This window comes from Tetrao urogallus (assembly GCF_951394365.1).
Source record: "Tetrao urogallus genome assembly, chromosome: 2".
NCBI lineage: Eukaryota > Metazoa > Chordata > Aves > Galliformes > Phasianidae > Tetrao > Tetrao urogallus.
The window spans coordinates 81,252,655-81,267,327 of NC_136814.1; the positions used below are offsets into that span (position 1 = coordinate 81,252,655).

At 42.8% G+C, this 14,673-nt stretch overlaps 1 protein-coding gene across 1 annotated transcript; it reads left to right on the plus strand.

The window, feature by feature from the left end:
- Window positions 1-3,019: 3,019 nt before the first annotated feature.
- Window positions 3,020-12,123, plus strand: OGFRL1 (opioid growth factor receptor like 1; the record flags this gene model as incomplete). Its single annotated transcript, XM_079550044.1, has 7 exons — window positions 3,020-3,280; window positions 4,924-5,010; window positions 6,111-6,192; window positions 9,131-9,209; window positions 9,302-9,368; window positions 9,508-9,653; window positions 11,376-12,123. The coding sequence occupies 7 exons, from the start codon at window positions 3,020-3,022 to the stop codon at window positions 12,121-12,123; spliced, it is 1,470 nt and encodes a 489-aa protein (XP_079406170.1).
- Window positions 12,124-14,673: the final 2,550 nt, after the last annotated feature.

The following is a 14,673-nucleotide window of genomic DNA, read 5'->3' on the forward strand; positions in this document are numbered from 1 at the left end:
GGAACAAGCTGTAGGTGATGAAATAACACACGCTGTAGTGATGTATCAGCGGCGTATGACACCATCACCTCCTTCTACTGTTCTATAGGTATCTATTATTCATGGAGCACAAGAATGGCTATTCATTTAATGACCACAGAAAAGGCAACTTTCTTGACTTACTAGAATCAATGAAACTCTAGTCAATGCAGCTCAAAGTGATTCAGCCAACCAGCCAGGCATATACAGGCACAGTTGATAGGTAGGCCTATCACGTATTTGAGATGTTCTAGAGCAGCCAAGACATCTGCATGGAGCTCACAAGTACACCACGTGACCTGTGGAGCTCTGGAGCCCTTTCTGCAGCAGCAGTTGGATACAGCAGGTAATCTCCAAGGTCACCTGGATGCCCACATCTGACCATGCAAAGCATTCTCCTGGGTTTCTTTCAGAGAGTTCCCTTCTAGGATCTACAGCCAAATATAATGGCTTTCCTACTGCAGTTCAGGAGCCCTGCTGTAGGGAAGCTGAGTACTGGCCCAGGCAGCTGGCTTCAGTCTGTTATGGGGGTTGTGGAGGACCCTAAAATAAATTAGAGGTCGGTGCTGAGCAGCTTATTTAGGCCTTGCTGCATCCTACAGATGGATTAATTCCTCTTGAGAAACTGGCTGCATTCTCAGATGATGTTTAAAAAGTCAGTAATTGATGTAATAGCAGCCTGCAGTTCTTAAGATCTTCTGTCTTTCTTTGAAGATGGCTGAGATAAAAACTTCTCTGACCTGTGTTATGTAGAAGTCAGAGTATTTGACTGAAGTAGATCTTCCTGGCTTTAGCACTTAGTAATCTCTTGTACTGGAATAACTGGATAAACTGAAGTGCCGGAAGTTCACCACTTTCTAACCATCAATTACAACTATGAGATGACTGAAAATTATTTTTTTTATTATTAAGGATTGTTTTGCAGAGATCTGATTAAACTCCCAACTATCATCCTATGAAGCCAAGTAAGGTGCTGAAAAGTCTTCATGAATTCTGGCAACCTCTTATTCAGAACTGGAACCAGCAATAAATTGCATCTGTGAAAGAAGACACTGTTCATGGGAAAAACGTAACAGCCTGGCAAAGTACAGATCTGCCCCGCCACATCCAGAGCTTATTGTCATCCCAAAGACTCCAAACTACATCCCTCTGGGCAGCTGAGGTATAGTTGCAAGTAACTGATGACAAAAATAGGAAATGACTCATTCAGGGAAGGAGACCTTTTTTTTTCTCATTCAGCTGCACGACAATGCAGACAGGTCCCAAACCAGGTCCTCCATCTCTTCACAACTAGTGGTTCTTTCTGGACCACTGTTAATCTACATAAGAGCTTTTCAATCCTCTTTCTCTTCATCAGACTCACTCAGAAACTAGCCACTAGTCCAATGGTAAGCTAAAGGATGAAAACTGATTGCATGAGAGTTGATTACAGCTAAAACATAAAAAATTTAGATGAGTATTTGAAGGGGTTGGGTGTTTGTTTTATTTTTGTTTTTGTTTTTTGGAGTGCCATACCAACAATCATCAATTCAGTTTCTAATTTGAGAGTTCTTTTATCCTGTTTTCCTTCAAGGCAACGACTAATACCTTACAACATATCTGGTTGGCTAACAAAACACATACTACCCTGGTGACCCAAACTTCAGCCAGCCTCACTTATATCATCTCTCGCATGGATTGCAAGCAATATGGTCTGCTCAGCTATCAACTCTTAAGAAACTCTAAAAATACTTCCCAGTAGTTCAGGAAACTCCATCACATCACTTCAATTACTTGGATTACCAAAAGCAAAGCAAAGCAATCCTCTGCTCTTGGCACTGCCCAATGATGACACCAAGTCAATTAATTTGACTCCCAGTTCTTATCAGTGGCCTGAGTTCCAGATCATTAAAAAGGCCTCCTAAAACTCTGTGATGAGTTGACAAAGCAAAGCTGACAGGAGTTTGCTCTTCGGGTATAACTGAGCTTTCTATAATAAGGTGCAATTATTTGTACAAGAGAGAGCTTTCTTACAGGAAGATTTGTGTGTGAAGTCAATTGCCATACAAGCTAAAGATTAACAAAATCTTCACCTGTTTTTGGATTCATGTGCAAGGTGAAGTTCTGCTGTCCCTAATGTAAACACAGTCAATGTGGGATGCATAGATAAAAGACGTAACAGGAGGGCAAGCTGAGCTGGTCAGCACTAACCAGTGCTCCGTACAATGGATACCAACAAGCAGCCTGCAAGGAAGAAGGCAGAGATGGTCGGCCTGACAATTCTGGTTAGAAGCAAAGAGCCCATTTTTAATCCCGAGTTGAGCACAGCCACTGCAACAGGATAAGCCTCCATCTCACCAGCTCTTCTCTCCAGGCAATGCTTCTGTCCCAAACGCACGCTCTAGCCAAGTACAAAGCTCTCTGCCTTACCCAGCCAAACCCGCCCTTCCGTATCAGTTTTAACCCCAAAGCCCGAGGGACTTCGGGAAGAGCTGAAGCCGCCCGGGCAGCACGCCGCAGCCCCTCAGCCCTGCCTCCCGCACCCCGAGCCCTCCTCACAGGAACGCAGCCCGTGCGCTGTGCGACCCGTGTCCGCACGCTGCCGCTCACAACACGAGCGGCTCCGCAGAAGGAGCTGCCATCTTCTCGACACGCACCCGGCTCGGCTCGCTCCTCCCGGCTCGGTCCCGGTGGGCGCCGAGCTCTCCTCGGAGAGGAGAACTTCACAACGGCGCCGATTCCCACGGCGCTTCCGACGCCGCTTCAGCCCCGCAGCACCGCCCCGCGCCCCGCGGCCGGGCCGAGCCCCTCTCTCCCCCCCCGCCGCCCGGGCGCCTCCCGCGGAAGCCCCGGACCCGCAGCTCCGCCCCGCGCCCGTCTGTGGGCTGGGGCCGGGCGGGGGAGCGGCCCCAGCGGCCCCGGCCCCGCCCCGCCATGCCGCAGCCGTAGGCAGCCGGCGGCCGCTCCCAGCCCTCGGCCTCCGCGGCCTCCGGGAGGCGCGGCGGCGGCCCGGCGCTGCCCGATGGGCGGCCTGCTGAGCGGCGTCAGCTTCAAGGAGCCCACCACGGTGGAGGACTGCGACTCCACCTGGGAGACCGACTCGGAGCCCGAGGCGCCGGAGCCCGGCGGGGAGCCTCGGCGCCAGCAGCAGCAGCAGGAGGGGGTGTGCACCGCCGCGGGAGGCGGGGAAGAGCCGCCCGCCGCTGACGACCGGCCCGAGGAGCCTCCGCGGCCGCCGGAACAAGGGGAGCGAGCCGAGGGGGACGCCGGCGGCCCCGAGCAGGTACCGCCCGCGCCGGGACGAGCCCGGGTCCGGTACCGCGCTGCGGCGGGGCGGGAGGAGGGAGGGAGCGAGGCGGTGCGCCGCCCCGATCTGCGGAACGCTGGCGGGGGGACCCGAGGGAGGGCGGGCCGCTTCCGACACCCGGAGGCGTCGTGTCGGGGTGCGGAACTCCGCATCTCCATCGGAAGGAACGGCGCGGGTGCTCGGGCGGGGAAGAGGCCTCCGTCGGCCCGTCTCCATCCGTCGGGCCCGGCCGCTCGCGGCTGCGGGAGCTCCGTGCGGGGCCGGGAGGCGGGTCGTACCGCGCCGGCACCGGAACGGCCGTGCTGAGAGAAACGAGGCCTCGAGAGCGCTGCTCCCGCTTCCAGCGGAGGTTCCGTGTCGCGTTGCGTTTAGTCTGGAACTTGGCCTCGGCATTGAATGGTTGAAGAGCCGGGACGTTGGGGCAGGCGTGGCGGGGAGGCGTGGCACCCGCCGGCTCCGCGCGGAGGTTCCTCCGCAGCCGCTGCTTGGCCGTTAGTGTCGCCGGAGTTTGCCCCGAACGCAAGGTGCACCGACTGGGTCTGGATTTTTGGCTTACGAACTGCCGCTGTGCAAAATTAAACAAGTATAAGCGTTTATTGTTTTCATTTCTACTTGATACGCGGTGCTGGTGGCTTGCTGATGCCTGTGTCGGGCTATCGCTTGCTCAGGTAAGCGCGTTTTGCCTGCAGTCAGAGTTGGGCTGCGTGGAAACAAATGCCTGTCAGTAATGTAATACTGATAAGCAATGAGTGTACGATAATAAATCGTGGTCGCAGAAGTTTCCCTTTTTAGTTGTCACTTTAATCTGTTGTTTGCCGGTGGCAAGGTGTGGAATTACTGTATTTTTTTCACTCTTATTTGGCCTTTAGTCTTAGCGTAGAAACTTAGTTTAGCAAATTAAACAATCCAAATCACTTTGTTACAGTATAGTTATAAAGAAATAATGTAGAAAATAAAGTGGTTGGCAGCAAGCTGAATTGCTCTGTAGAGCAGTACTTCTTTTTCTTCAATACATGCTGGTTTTTTGAGTGTTCTCACCAGTCAATGGAATGACTTCCATTGACCTTGGTGTGCTCTGTTTGTCTCAGGTTGTAGCAAACAGCTGCTGCTCAGGACAAGGCCTTGTACAAGTGCGTTTTCTTTTTGCAGGTTTTCCTTTGGGAATTTAGTGCTATTTCTCACTAGGATTATAACTTAAGTTCTGAGGAATGAATAATACAGAACAGTTCATGAAGGCACTTGTACTACAGATTGCTTGTCTGTGACTGTTTTCTTCCACAGAATGCAGGGAAAGCAATTAAGTCAAGACACACATGACAAATATTATTTGCAAATAATGTGGCTTCCTGATCAAAATTAGCATTTTCACATTCAGTTACTTATTTAATCTTCTATTAGCACCATCTTGGTTGCTTCAAAGTCTTACCTTTTAAATTTGGAAGTATGTGTATGTATTCAGCAGAAAGATGTTTGGTGTTTGACCAGACAGTAGGCAAATATGTGTACTTGTGTATGTTTACACTGCTGAAATATTGTGAAAAATAATTACTTTAATATTACTCAGGTTCAGTATTTGGTGTGTTTGTGTACCATTGTTATTTACTTTTTAAATATTTCAGAGCGGTGATGGAACAGAGCTGACAGCCAAGCCAAAGAGAAGCTTCTATGCAGCAAGGGATTTATACAAGTACCGACATCAGTATCCAGTAAGAATATTTTACAGTTTAAAATTCTCTTTTTAGTAGAGAGCAGCACATGACCTGGGAAATCCTGAATGTAATGATGCTTAATAAATATGAGAAATAAGAATAGTTATAAAGCTGCTGGAAAGGCCCAGTGTGTGCCGGTGACAGGGGGATGAAACAAGGGCAGCATCTTTTCATCCTAGATGTATGTGCAAACACATGAGGTGTGTAAGCAGCAGGTCAAAGGAGGTGATCCTCCCCCTCTACTCTGCCCTGGTAAGACCTCATCTGGAGTACTGCGTCCAGTTCTGGGCTCCCCAGTACAAAAAAGACAGGGATCTCTTGGAAAGAGTCCAGCGGAGGGCCACGAAGATGGTGAAGGGCCTGGAGCATCTCCCCTATGAGGAAAGGCTGAGTGAACTGGGTCTGTTCAGCCTTGAGAAAAGGAGACTGAGAGGGGACCTGATCCAGGTCTATAAATATCTAAGGTGTGGGGGGCAGAATGGCGAGGCCAGACTGTTTTCAGTGGTGAGTGGAGACAGGACAAGGGGAAATGGCCGGAAACTGCAGCATAGGAAGTTCCGCACAAACATGCGCAAGAACTTCTTTACAGTGAGGGTGACGGAGCACTGGAACAGGCTGCCCAGGGAGGTGGTGGAGTCTCCTTCTCTGGAGATGTTCAAGACCTGCCTGGATGCCTACCTGTGCGACCTGGTGTAGGGAACCTGCTATGGCAGGGGGGTTGGACTCGATGATCTCAGGAGGTCCCTTCCAACCCCTACAGTTCTGTGGTTCTGTGGTTCTGTGGTAAGCCTGGGAATAGTGACAGAATCCCAAAAAGAGATGTATGCATTGAAAACTGAAGAGGGTACACAGAGTCCGGATAATGGTTCTTTGGAAGTTCCTTGAGCCAGAAGGTCAGGTGCTGCTATGCTTGCTGTTTCTTCTCAGTAGGAGAAGGAGGTGGTCAGAAGGAACTGGCAGATCTCTAAACTGCTTACCTGAAATGCTAAACCTTAATTGTCCTCACATTATTCAAAGAGCAGAATGTCACTATGTGGGTGTTCTCAGTAGCGGGTTATGTTTTGTAGGCTGATAATGTCCTATTTTCTTTCTTTCAGCAGAACTTTAAAGATCTTCGATACCAAAATGACTTGTGCAATCTCCGCTTTTACAAAAATAAAATCCCTTTTAAACCTGACGGTGAGTAATCTGTGACAGTAATAATGATAACAGTAGAATGTTCACCCGTAACACTAACAGAGCGAAACTGTTATTATCTGATAAATTTGAAGTGTGCGGCTATATGTTGTATGATTTGGACTACCATGTTGATAACAGGCTGATAATGCTTAAGCCAAAGTTTGCTTCTCCTCTAGGCAGGTCATGCTTTTCTTGTGCTGAAAAGTGCGATGAGATGTTGTTAGCACAACACATTTACTCTAGTGGCACTGCCTTTTGTTAAACAAAGATAACGCTGTTCCACCATGCTTAACAAACTCTTGCTGCTTGAAAAGGAGTGACAGGGCTTAGGCTGTTATTCCTAGCACCATGCGAGGGGAAATGAATATGTTGTCACTTCCTCATGTGTGAGAAATTGTTTTGTTATCAGTAGTATAATAATCAGAGTCCCTGGTGGTTCTGGTAATGAAGCAGGGCTCTCACAAGCAAGGTACTGTGCAAACACAGAACAAGCTGGAAAATCACAAACCCTTGCTCTAGAGAGTTTGCCATCCTTTTGTCTCTCATACTTTGGCTGCAGACAGATGGGGGAAGCAGAAGGAGACAATAAAACAGTGTTGGTTAGAATGATAGGCAGGAGTCTTGGCACATGAGAGCTCAGCCACTGACAAAAAAAAAAAAAAAAAGAAAGAACTTCAAGCAGCAGAGTTCTCAAAGTATGAGAAGGTTACTTTGAAGGTGTATGCAGAGATTTTTCTCAGCGTGAGAGGAGCTGAAATACAAAAGCGTGTATTTGAATACATAAGGAGTGAGAGGTGGAGGCTGCTGTTGAGGGCTGGTCAGAGATAGGAATCAATCTCTTTGCAGCAAACAGGTTGTGACACCATAGGATTGGACAGATCAGAAAAGACTGAAAGTGAAATATAAAGTTTAAAAAAAAAAAAAAAAAAAATGCTGTTGTCTAGAAATGCGTTTTCAGCAGCATTCAGAGTAGATGTACAGTTGGCAACAGTATGCTTTTCAAGGTCAAGAAAAACAGTGTTGAGATGAAATATCTAAATTCTGATGGAAAGCTGGAACGTTATCAAGAAGGATGTAAAGATGTCAGTATAGCCAGGAAGGTTGAAAATTACAGCTGTTGATAGGCAAAAAATTGAGTTATAATAACCTCAGTGAGTGAGAAGATAAGTCAGGTTATGCTAAAAAAAGATAATAATCGTGAATTTTAGATCTAAATATACACAGGCTAATGCTGAAGACTGCATTTTCAGCTTGGCTAGATGAAAACTTAGATCTGTGAGTTACCTGCAAGTTCACTTGCGGAGAGTAGATCAAGAAAGAAAGGGAAAGGTTCAGAGGACCATGTGAGCCCGAAAGAGAAAAGGTTTTGGGTGATCCTTTAAAGGCTGGAAAAGGAAGGAGGTGTTCTAGAGGATTAACCAGGTGAAGCTATAGGAGGCCTTGCCTCCCAAGACAAATGTTAGTTTTGGCAAGTTTTAAAATTTTCTTTTTCAGGAGAAAATCATGAGTGATGGTGTCAAGGGTTAGCTGATAGGCCGTGAAAGCTGAGGTCATGATGACAGAGCTCTGACTGTGAAGGTATTTTTGAGGATGGGAAAGAATTGTTACCACCTTAACCTTGCCCTGGGTCCATGAGAGTATTTAGAGGGAGTTGAAGCTACTGCGTTTTGGGCTGAAGTAGTAGGGAATGTTACTGAGGGAAAGAAAGGATGTTTGTAGAGCACTCCTAGGTCTGAAGTTTAATTCCACAATTTACAGACTCTTGAGTTGCAGTCTCTAGACCTTGGAATTCAGTGGGAAGCTTTCTGATACTTGAAACATAATTACTTTACAAGTTCTGTGGGGTGTGATGAGGGCAGGAGAGCCTCTTAGTCAGATCGTTTCCCAGCCTTCCAGCCTTGCCTGCACTGTAAACTTTGTGTTCTTATCTCTTTGGCTACTTTTTTAAGTACAAAGGGAGTTTTCACTTGTTGTTGGGACTGACACGGAAAATTTCACTAGGCAGAGGTATCCCATGTGTAATAGGAGACCATTCAATTGGGGCTTTGGGCTTTTTAGGTCACTCCTGTGCTATTTGAATTTGGGAGAGGCCATGCTGCCGTGGTTGAATTACTGGTTTCAGTCTAAATACTGGCTGTTCATGGGAAGAGAGAGAGATTTTGGAACAAGTAATGTCCTTATGTGCATTTGTACAGTGAAAAGATACCCTGGTCTGTAACTGAATTTCATGTCCGTGATCTTGATGTGAAAAATGATTAATTTTTTTTAGGTATACTTTGTCTCCTTTTTCTGTCACTCTGGCATTGCAAGAGGAGCTGATTAAATGCCACAACTGTTTTCAGGCTACTAAAAGCTGAACTTTCCATTTGATGAGCTTGACCTGAGCTTCCACGTTCCGACTTACAGCAATGGCATCGATATTTTGGCCACCGAAAATTGCCAAAGATTTTCAAATCTTAACATTACTTGCAGCAGGAGAGATTCCTAGAATGAAAGATTTATGGAAGTGTTGAGGCCTGTTCCAGAAAGATGATAAATATGCAGAGCTTTCCTGTGTTTAAGCGATGGCAGTTGACTCATGTTTCAATAATATACTTAGGTGGTTTGTCAATTACCAGTCAGTGTGATAAAGAAAACTAGAAAATGAGAATATTTTGAAAATTGTATTTCTTTAAGTTATTGTCATGTACCCTTAAGTGTTTTAAGTCAATTGATTTATTTATTTTTCAATTAAAATTTGATGAAAGTTTCAGCAACTAAATAAATTATTTTTTTAATAGGCCTTATTTTGCACAGTATGTGAAAGAAAATTAAAGCATGTATTCTGTCAGTATGAGGCACCTGCCATGTAAATGGCATAAATGATGTACTTTCTTTATGTAGCTGAAAGCTAGTTTTGGTGGCTGCCTAACAATTTTTTCTAATTATTTTTATGCAGGAGTTTATATTGAAGAAGTCCTAAACAAATGGAAAGGAGATTATGAAAAACTGGAACATAACCACACATACATACAGTGGTCGGTCACTTACTACCTTTTTCTATTTCCAAGGATTAACTGGGTTAAGTGTTTATGTACTGTTAGCTGTAATTCATTGTTTCTTTTAACAGGCTTTTCCCTCTGAGGGAACAAGGTCTGAACTTCTATGCGAAAGAATTAACTACATATGAAATTGAGGTAATACAAGTTGAGCTTAAAACAAACCATCACACTGATATTGATACATAACTACTTCTTGTTATGCAGAGTTGTTTTTATACAATGCAGAAGCACTTGCTTTAATGTCACTTTGAATTTTGGATGTTTTCTTTATTAGGAGTTCAAGAAAACAAAGGAAGCAATTAGAAGATTCCTTTTGGCTTACAAAATGATGCTGGAATTTTTTGGAATAAAATTAATTGATAAAACTGGAAACGTAGCACGAGCTGCTAACTGGCAAGAAAGATTTCAGCATTTGAATGAGTAAGTAATGACATGCACTCGACTCCAGAATTGCTGTAGAATCTCTTTAGTCTGTTGTTTCCTACAGAAAGGGAAGATACATTTTTCTGAAAGTTGCCAGTAAAAAAGATAAAAAGAAATACTCAATGTCTATTTTGTATCTGTTGTACATTCTTCCTTCCCCTTTCTTTGAATCATAAAATTATATCATGAAATCATTTGAGTTGGAAGAGAACCTTAAAGGTCATCCAGCCCAACTCCCCTGCAGTGAACCAGGACATCCACAGCTAGGTCAGGTTGCCCAGAGACTCTTTCAGCTTGACCTTGAATCTCTCCAGGGATGGGGCATCCATAGCTTCTCTGGGCAACCTGTTCCAGTGCCTCACTCTGCTTATTATTACAAAAAAAAAAAAAACCAAACAACTTTTTCCTCCTATCCAGTCTAAATCTTCCTTCTTTTAGCTTGAAACCATTTCTCCTTGTGCTGTTACTGAAGAGTCTGTCCTTCTTTCTTATAGCCCCCTTTAGGTTTTGAAAGGCAACTCTCAGGTCTTCCCAGAGACCTGGAAGGTCCCAAAGACCTCTTTTGTTGTGCTTCTTGCCTGTTAAGGAGCTGACATCCTTGCATTCTGTACACAGCTTGAGATGTTGTTGAAGATCATAGTACCAAAGTAATTTGTCTGTCTTGCTACAGAATGCTCTCACTTGATCATAAGGCTCAGCTTCTCAGTTATAGGGAATGGGTTGCTTGTCTTTGTACTGACATTTTTTCTTGAGGAAAATCAAATTCTCAACACCTGTATGGAAGCTGACTTATAAAGATATTCCTCCCTCCTCAAAACATATTCTATTTTGAATTTGATATTTATTAACTACAGTGCTTAGACTTGTATTGAGTCAAATCTTACCTTCAGCTTTCAGCAGCAGACCATTTGTCACCTTACTTCATCATTACAGGGACAGTAAGTTTGCACTGAATTTTGTCCAGTGCAATGTATTTAAAATTTCTTTTCACATCTTGTGATTGCTTTATTTTTAGCTCTAAGGCCAGAGGTACCAGCAGCTTTCTTGCAGTATTTTGTTCTCCTGTTTAAATGAAAACTTGTTTCTTAAGGTAGGATTGCTGGTGGCTAAATCTGAATAATGGGGATAATTTGTTACTAATTTCACTCAAATTTTATGAGCCAACTAACAGGGACATGCTCAGAGTCAGGCCACAGATAAAATGAGGTTTCACGAGATCCAAGTGTCACTCACTGCACATTCATAGATTGTAATTACTATGTTGTTATAATACAAAGTAATTATATGAGTGTCTACTTGTGTACACACTACCATGTAGCTACTCATAATACTAGTGAGCAGCTCCTTTAAATCAGGAGTTGTGATTCTTCTAACCTAACTTCTGCTGTGTAAATTTTAGGTGTTCAAGTTATACTGTTTACTTATATGTGTTTATGAGGAGCTTCACACTTCAGGACAAATTTCAGAAGATAAATTTATTTCATCTACTGCCTCAGTACCTTTTGCAGACATTAATTTTCAATCCCAACATCCTTGCAAAGATGATGAATGGATGAAACCTGGCAGGCTTCATCAACTGTGAGAAATAAAACTTCAGAAAGTTTGAAGTATATATCTTGAGTGATTAAAATTGAATGAGAAAATGTATTTCCAGTTCTGTTTCTGTAAGGCTTTTCTTTTCTGATTCAATGGATTTTTTTTTAACCTTTTCTTCCAAAGGTCTCAACACAACTACTTGAGAATCACTCGAATTCTGAAAAGTCTTGGTGAACTTGGATATGAGAGTTTCAAATCTCCCCTGGTAAAATTTATTCTCCATGAAGCTCTTGTGGAAGATACCATTCCCAATATTAAGCAAAGTGCTCTAGAGTATTTTGTGTATACTATTAGAGACAGAAGAGAAAGGAGAAAGCTCCTGAGATTTGCGCAGCAGCATTATACACCATCAGAGCATTTTATCTGGGGACCCCCAAGAAAACAGAAGTCAGAGGGAGGCAAAACAAATAAAAAGCCAGCATCTCCAATTTCTGTGCACAGTAGTTATATTTCTAAGCATAAGAAACTGAAAGAGCCTAAGAGTACATCCACAAGCGGAACCTCAGCTAGTAAAGCAACTGAAGAGAGAAAAGTAGAACTCACAAAAAATGGAGAAGAAAATGATCAGGATGAACAAGAAATGAACTGTGATGCTGTTAAGCAGAGCAGTGAAAAGAACAGCGGTGCTGATAGTGGCCAGCTTTCAAAATCAGAAGCAATTCACGATCCTTCGGACAAAAAAGAGGACACTTCTTATTCCAAAAAGGATGATGAAAATATGAACAATGACTGCGGAAATCACCCAGACAAATCTTTATGTGACCCTGAGAATTGTTCAAATAATGTGTCGTCAGATCTACAAGATAACCTTGATGAGGACACACCTTCAGGGGGAACCACCACAAAAACCAAGGATGAGATCAAATTATGAGTCTGAGGTTAAAAGTCTTTGTTTCATAACGAATGAAGCAAATTATTCATCACTTCTTCATTCTTGGTGAAATTTGCATCTAATCTAGTATAAAATGTTCATGCTTGTTGGGAATGCATCAGATTAGGCTTCTGTTACGCTAATGAATTTTGCTTTTTTTAATCTCTGTTTGTCAGATGAGAATCAAGTGTAGCTATTTAAAATTATTGTGTAAATTCAAAGCCTGGGAATTCATTATGCTTTCCAGACATTGCATAGCAGGAAAAAAGAAATAGCACTTTTTCCCATTAAATTAATCTGGTGTGTATTTATTTATTTATTTATTTTAAATGTAATTTTCTAGTAAGTCTTAAAGCATCCGAATTGAAGTTTCTTTTAATATGCTTTCAATGTTGATTTCTTTTTGTGAAATGACTAGAAATTATTTCAAAAACAAAATTTTTCACAAGTGGATTTTCCTTAGAAGCTATGTTTATTTCTAATGGCAGCATTTGCACAGCATCTTTTACCTTAGATTTGCACCCTTATCTGAGACAATAGATCTTGAAACATCCTATGCAGCTGGATAGCCAATACATCAAATAAATGTTTAAGTTACAGTGAAACTGTACACACAGCTTTTGGGTACAAGGAAAGTTGCACTTTATCTTTTAGTCTCTTTAAGGTATCCTCATGCCTCATTTGCCACTTCTGCTGATTTGAGTTGTGAGGTGGAGTCAATCTTAGGTTTGGTCTCAGTATGAAAGTTCTTTAGCTCTCTGTCTCTCATCAGCTGGCTTTAGCAGCTGGGAAGCCCCTCTCCCTAGGGATCAACCACCAGCAGCTCAAAAGCAGTTCTGTTTTTTTGTTTTGTTTTGTTTTGTTTTGTTTTTCCCCACAGGAAAACACTACTTAGCCATCAGAGCCATTGGAGGAAATGTCACCTGGCCTGTCCAGCTGAATCTGAACTAAATTGGGTGGTCAGTACGATGCAGAATCTCCTGATGCTGGCCTGTGGAAGAAAGCCAGTCCTGCTGGTCTATGAGTGAAAGGAATTTCAAATCTTTTCTCTCTGTCAGAGGTTTTTCACTTTTTCATGTTATTTAATAGGCTGAGAACTGAAAAAAGCCTGTCTGCCAGGCTGACTAGAGCAGATAGCAATTTTGGTTTTGTTTACTTAAGGACCACATGATTTTCCTGAGCATCTTTTTCTAGCTTCATGCCATTCAGTCAAGCAAGATGCTACCCAGCAAGTTAATTGTATACCATATGGATTAAAATGTAGTGTAGGTAGAACTCATGCTTTCTATAGTGCTAAAATAGTCTACTATATGTATTTTCTATTTTAAAATGTATATATTATCCACTGCCTTTGATGTATTTTTGATGAAATATTATAAAGCAGGTACCTGACTATGGTTTGAGTAACAGAGTGCTGCAAGACTTCATTCAAGTCTTGTAACTTAAAATGGCTGTCTTCAGGGGTTTAAAAACGTAGATGGAATGTCCTGTATTTTTCTCTATCACTAATTTCCTTTATGGCAGTGCATCATCTCTTTCTTTCCCCAGGTAGCTTTTTTTCTTGGGGTCAAACAGAGTTGTAATTAGAGATCTTGGCACCTACGGAGAAAGATTAAGCTCTTTCCATCCAAAAGAAACAGAGGAAGGTTATATTTCTACTTTTTCTGTGCTTTTTTGTAAGGAAAGGATTGTATGTAAATCTTTGTTTTCAGTTTTGGTTGGTTATTTGTTTGTTTGTTTTTTTAAGGGTAGCCCGGGTAGCTCAACAGGCATTGAGTCTGTCTGATTGGAAATGTGCAAGAGAATTCCATCATAGTCAGTGCTTCATGAAAGATAACAACTTAGTTGGTGCTGAGAATGACCTTCAAATTGTCCTGGTCTTGAACCAGGGTCCTCCTTTTCATGTTTGTCCCTGACCTTCTGAGCAGAAGAGGACAGGAAACGCTTAGATAAAATTAGTCCATGTAGTCAAAGACTCCAACCCTGCGCATACACTCAGAGAGGACAGTTCTGTGTTCTGCCTATGACTTTTTAAATCTTGAGTGCCTAACCATGCCAACTTAATAGCATTGTTTTAACACAGTTATTACTTGAATGGCATAGGAAAAATTCACACTGTGTATGAAGAAGTATAAGCTAGTTATACAGAACCTTCTGTTTCTAGACTTCAGTATTGAGATGAAACATTTTTTTAAAAAATTGCATAGTGTTCAAGTGGGATAAGAGTCAGTAGGGGTTTTATTATATTTATATTGTAATTTGATTGATCTCAGGAGATTTGTCTTCATTTGACTTCTGAACACAATAGAAAGAGAAAAATAGCTCTTTAACCAGAAGGCTGGTTGTAGCTTTCTGTGGGATGCACACCCAAAAAACTTCACTGCAATGTATTATTCTGTTATTGTCACATGTCTTGCAGCTACCCTGCATGTGCCTGCTGGTTGTCCACTCTTAATTAAGTACTTAATGTAAAAGTTGACTTTTTTATTGGCAGTTGTATGCATTCAGGGTATCTGAAAATAGAATTGAGAACTTTGCAACTTGTACCCA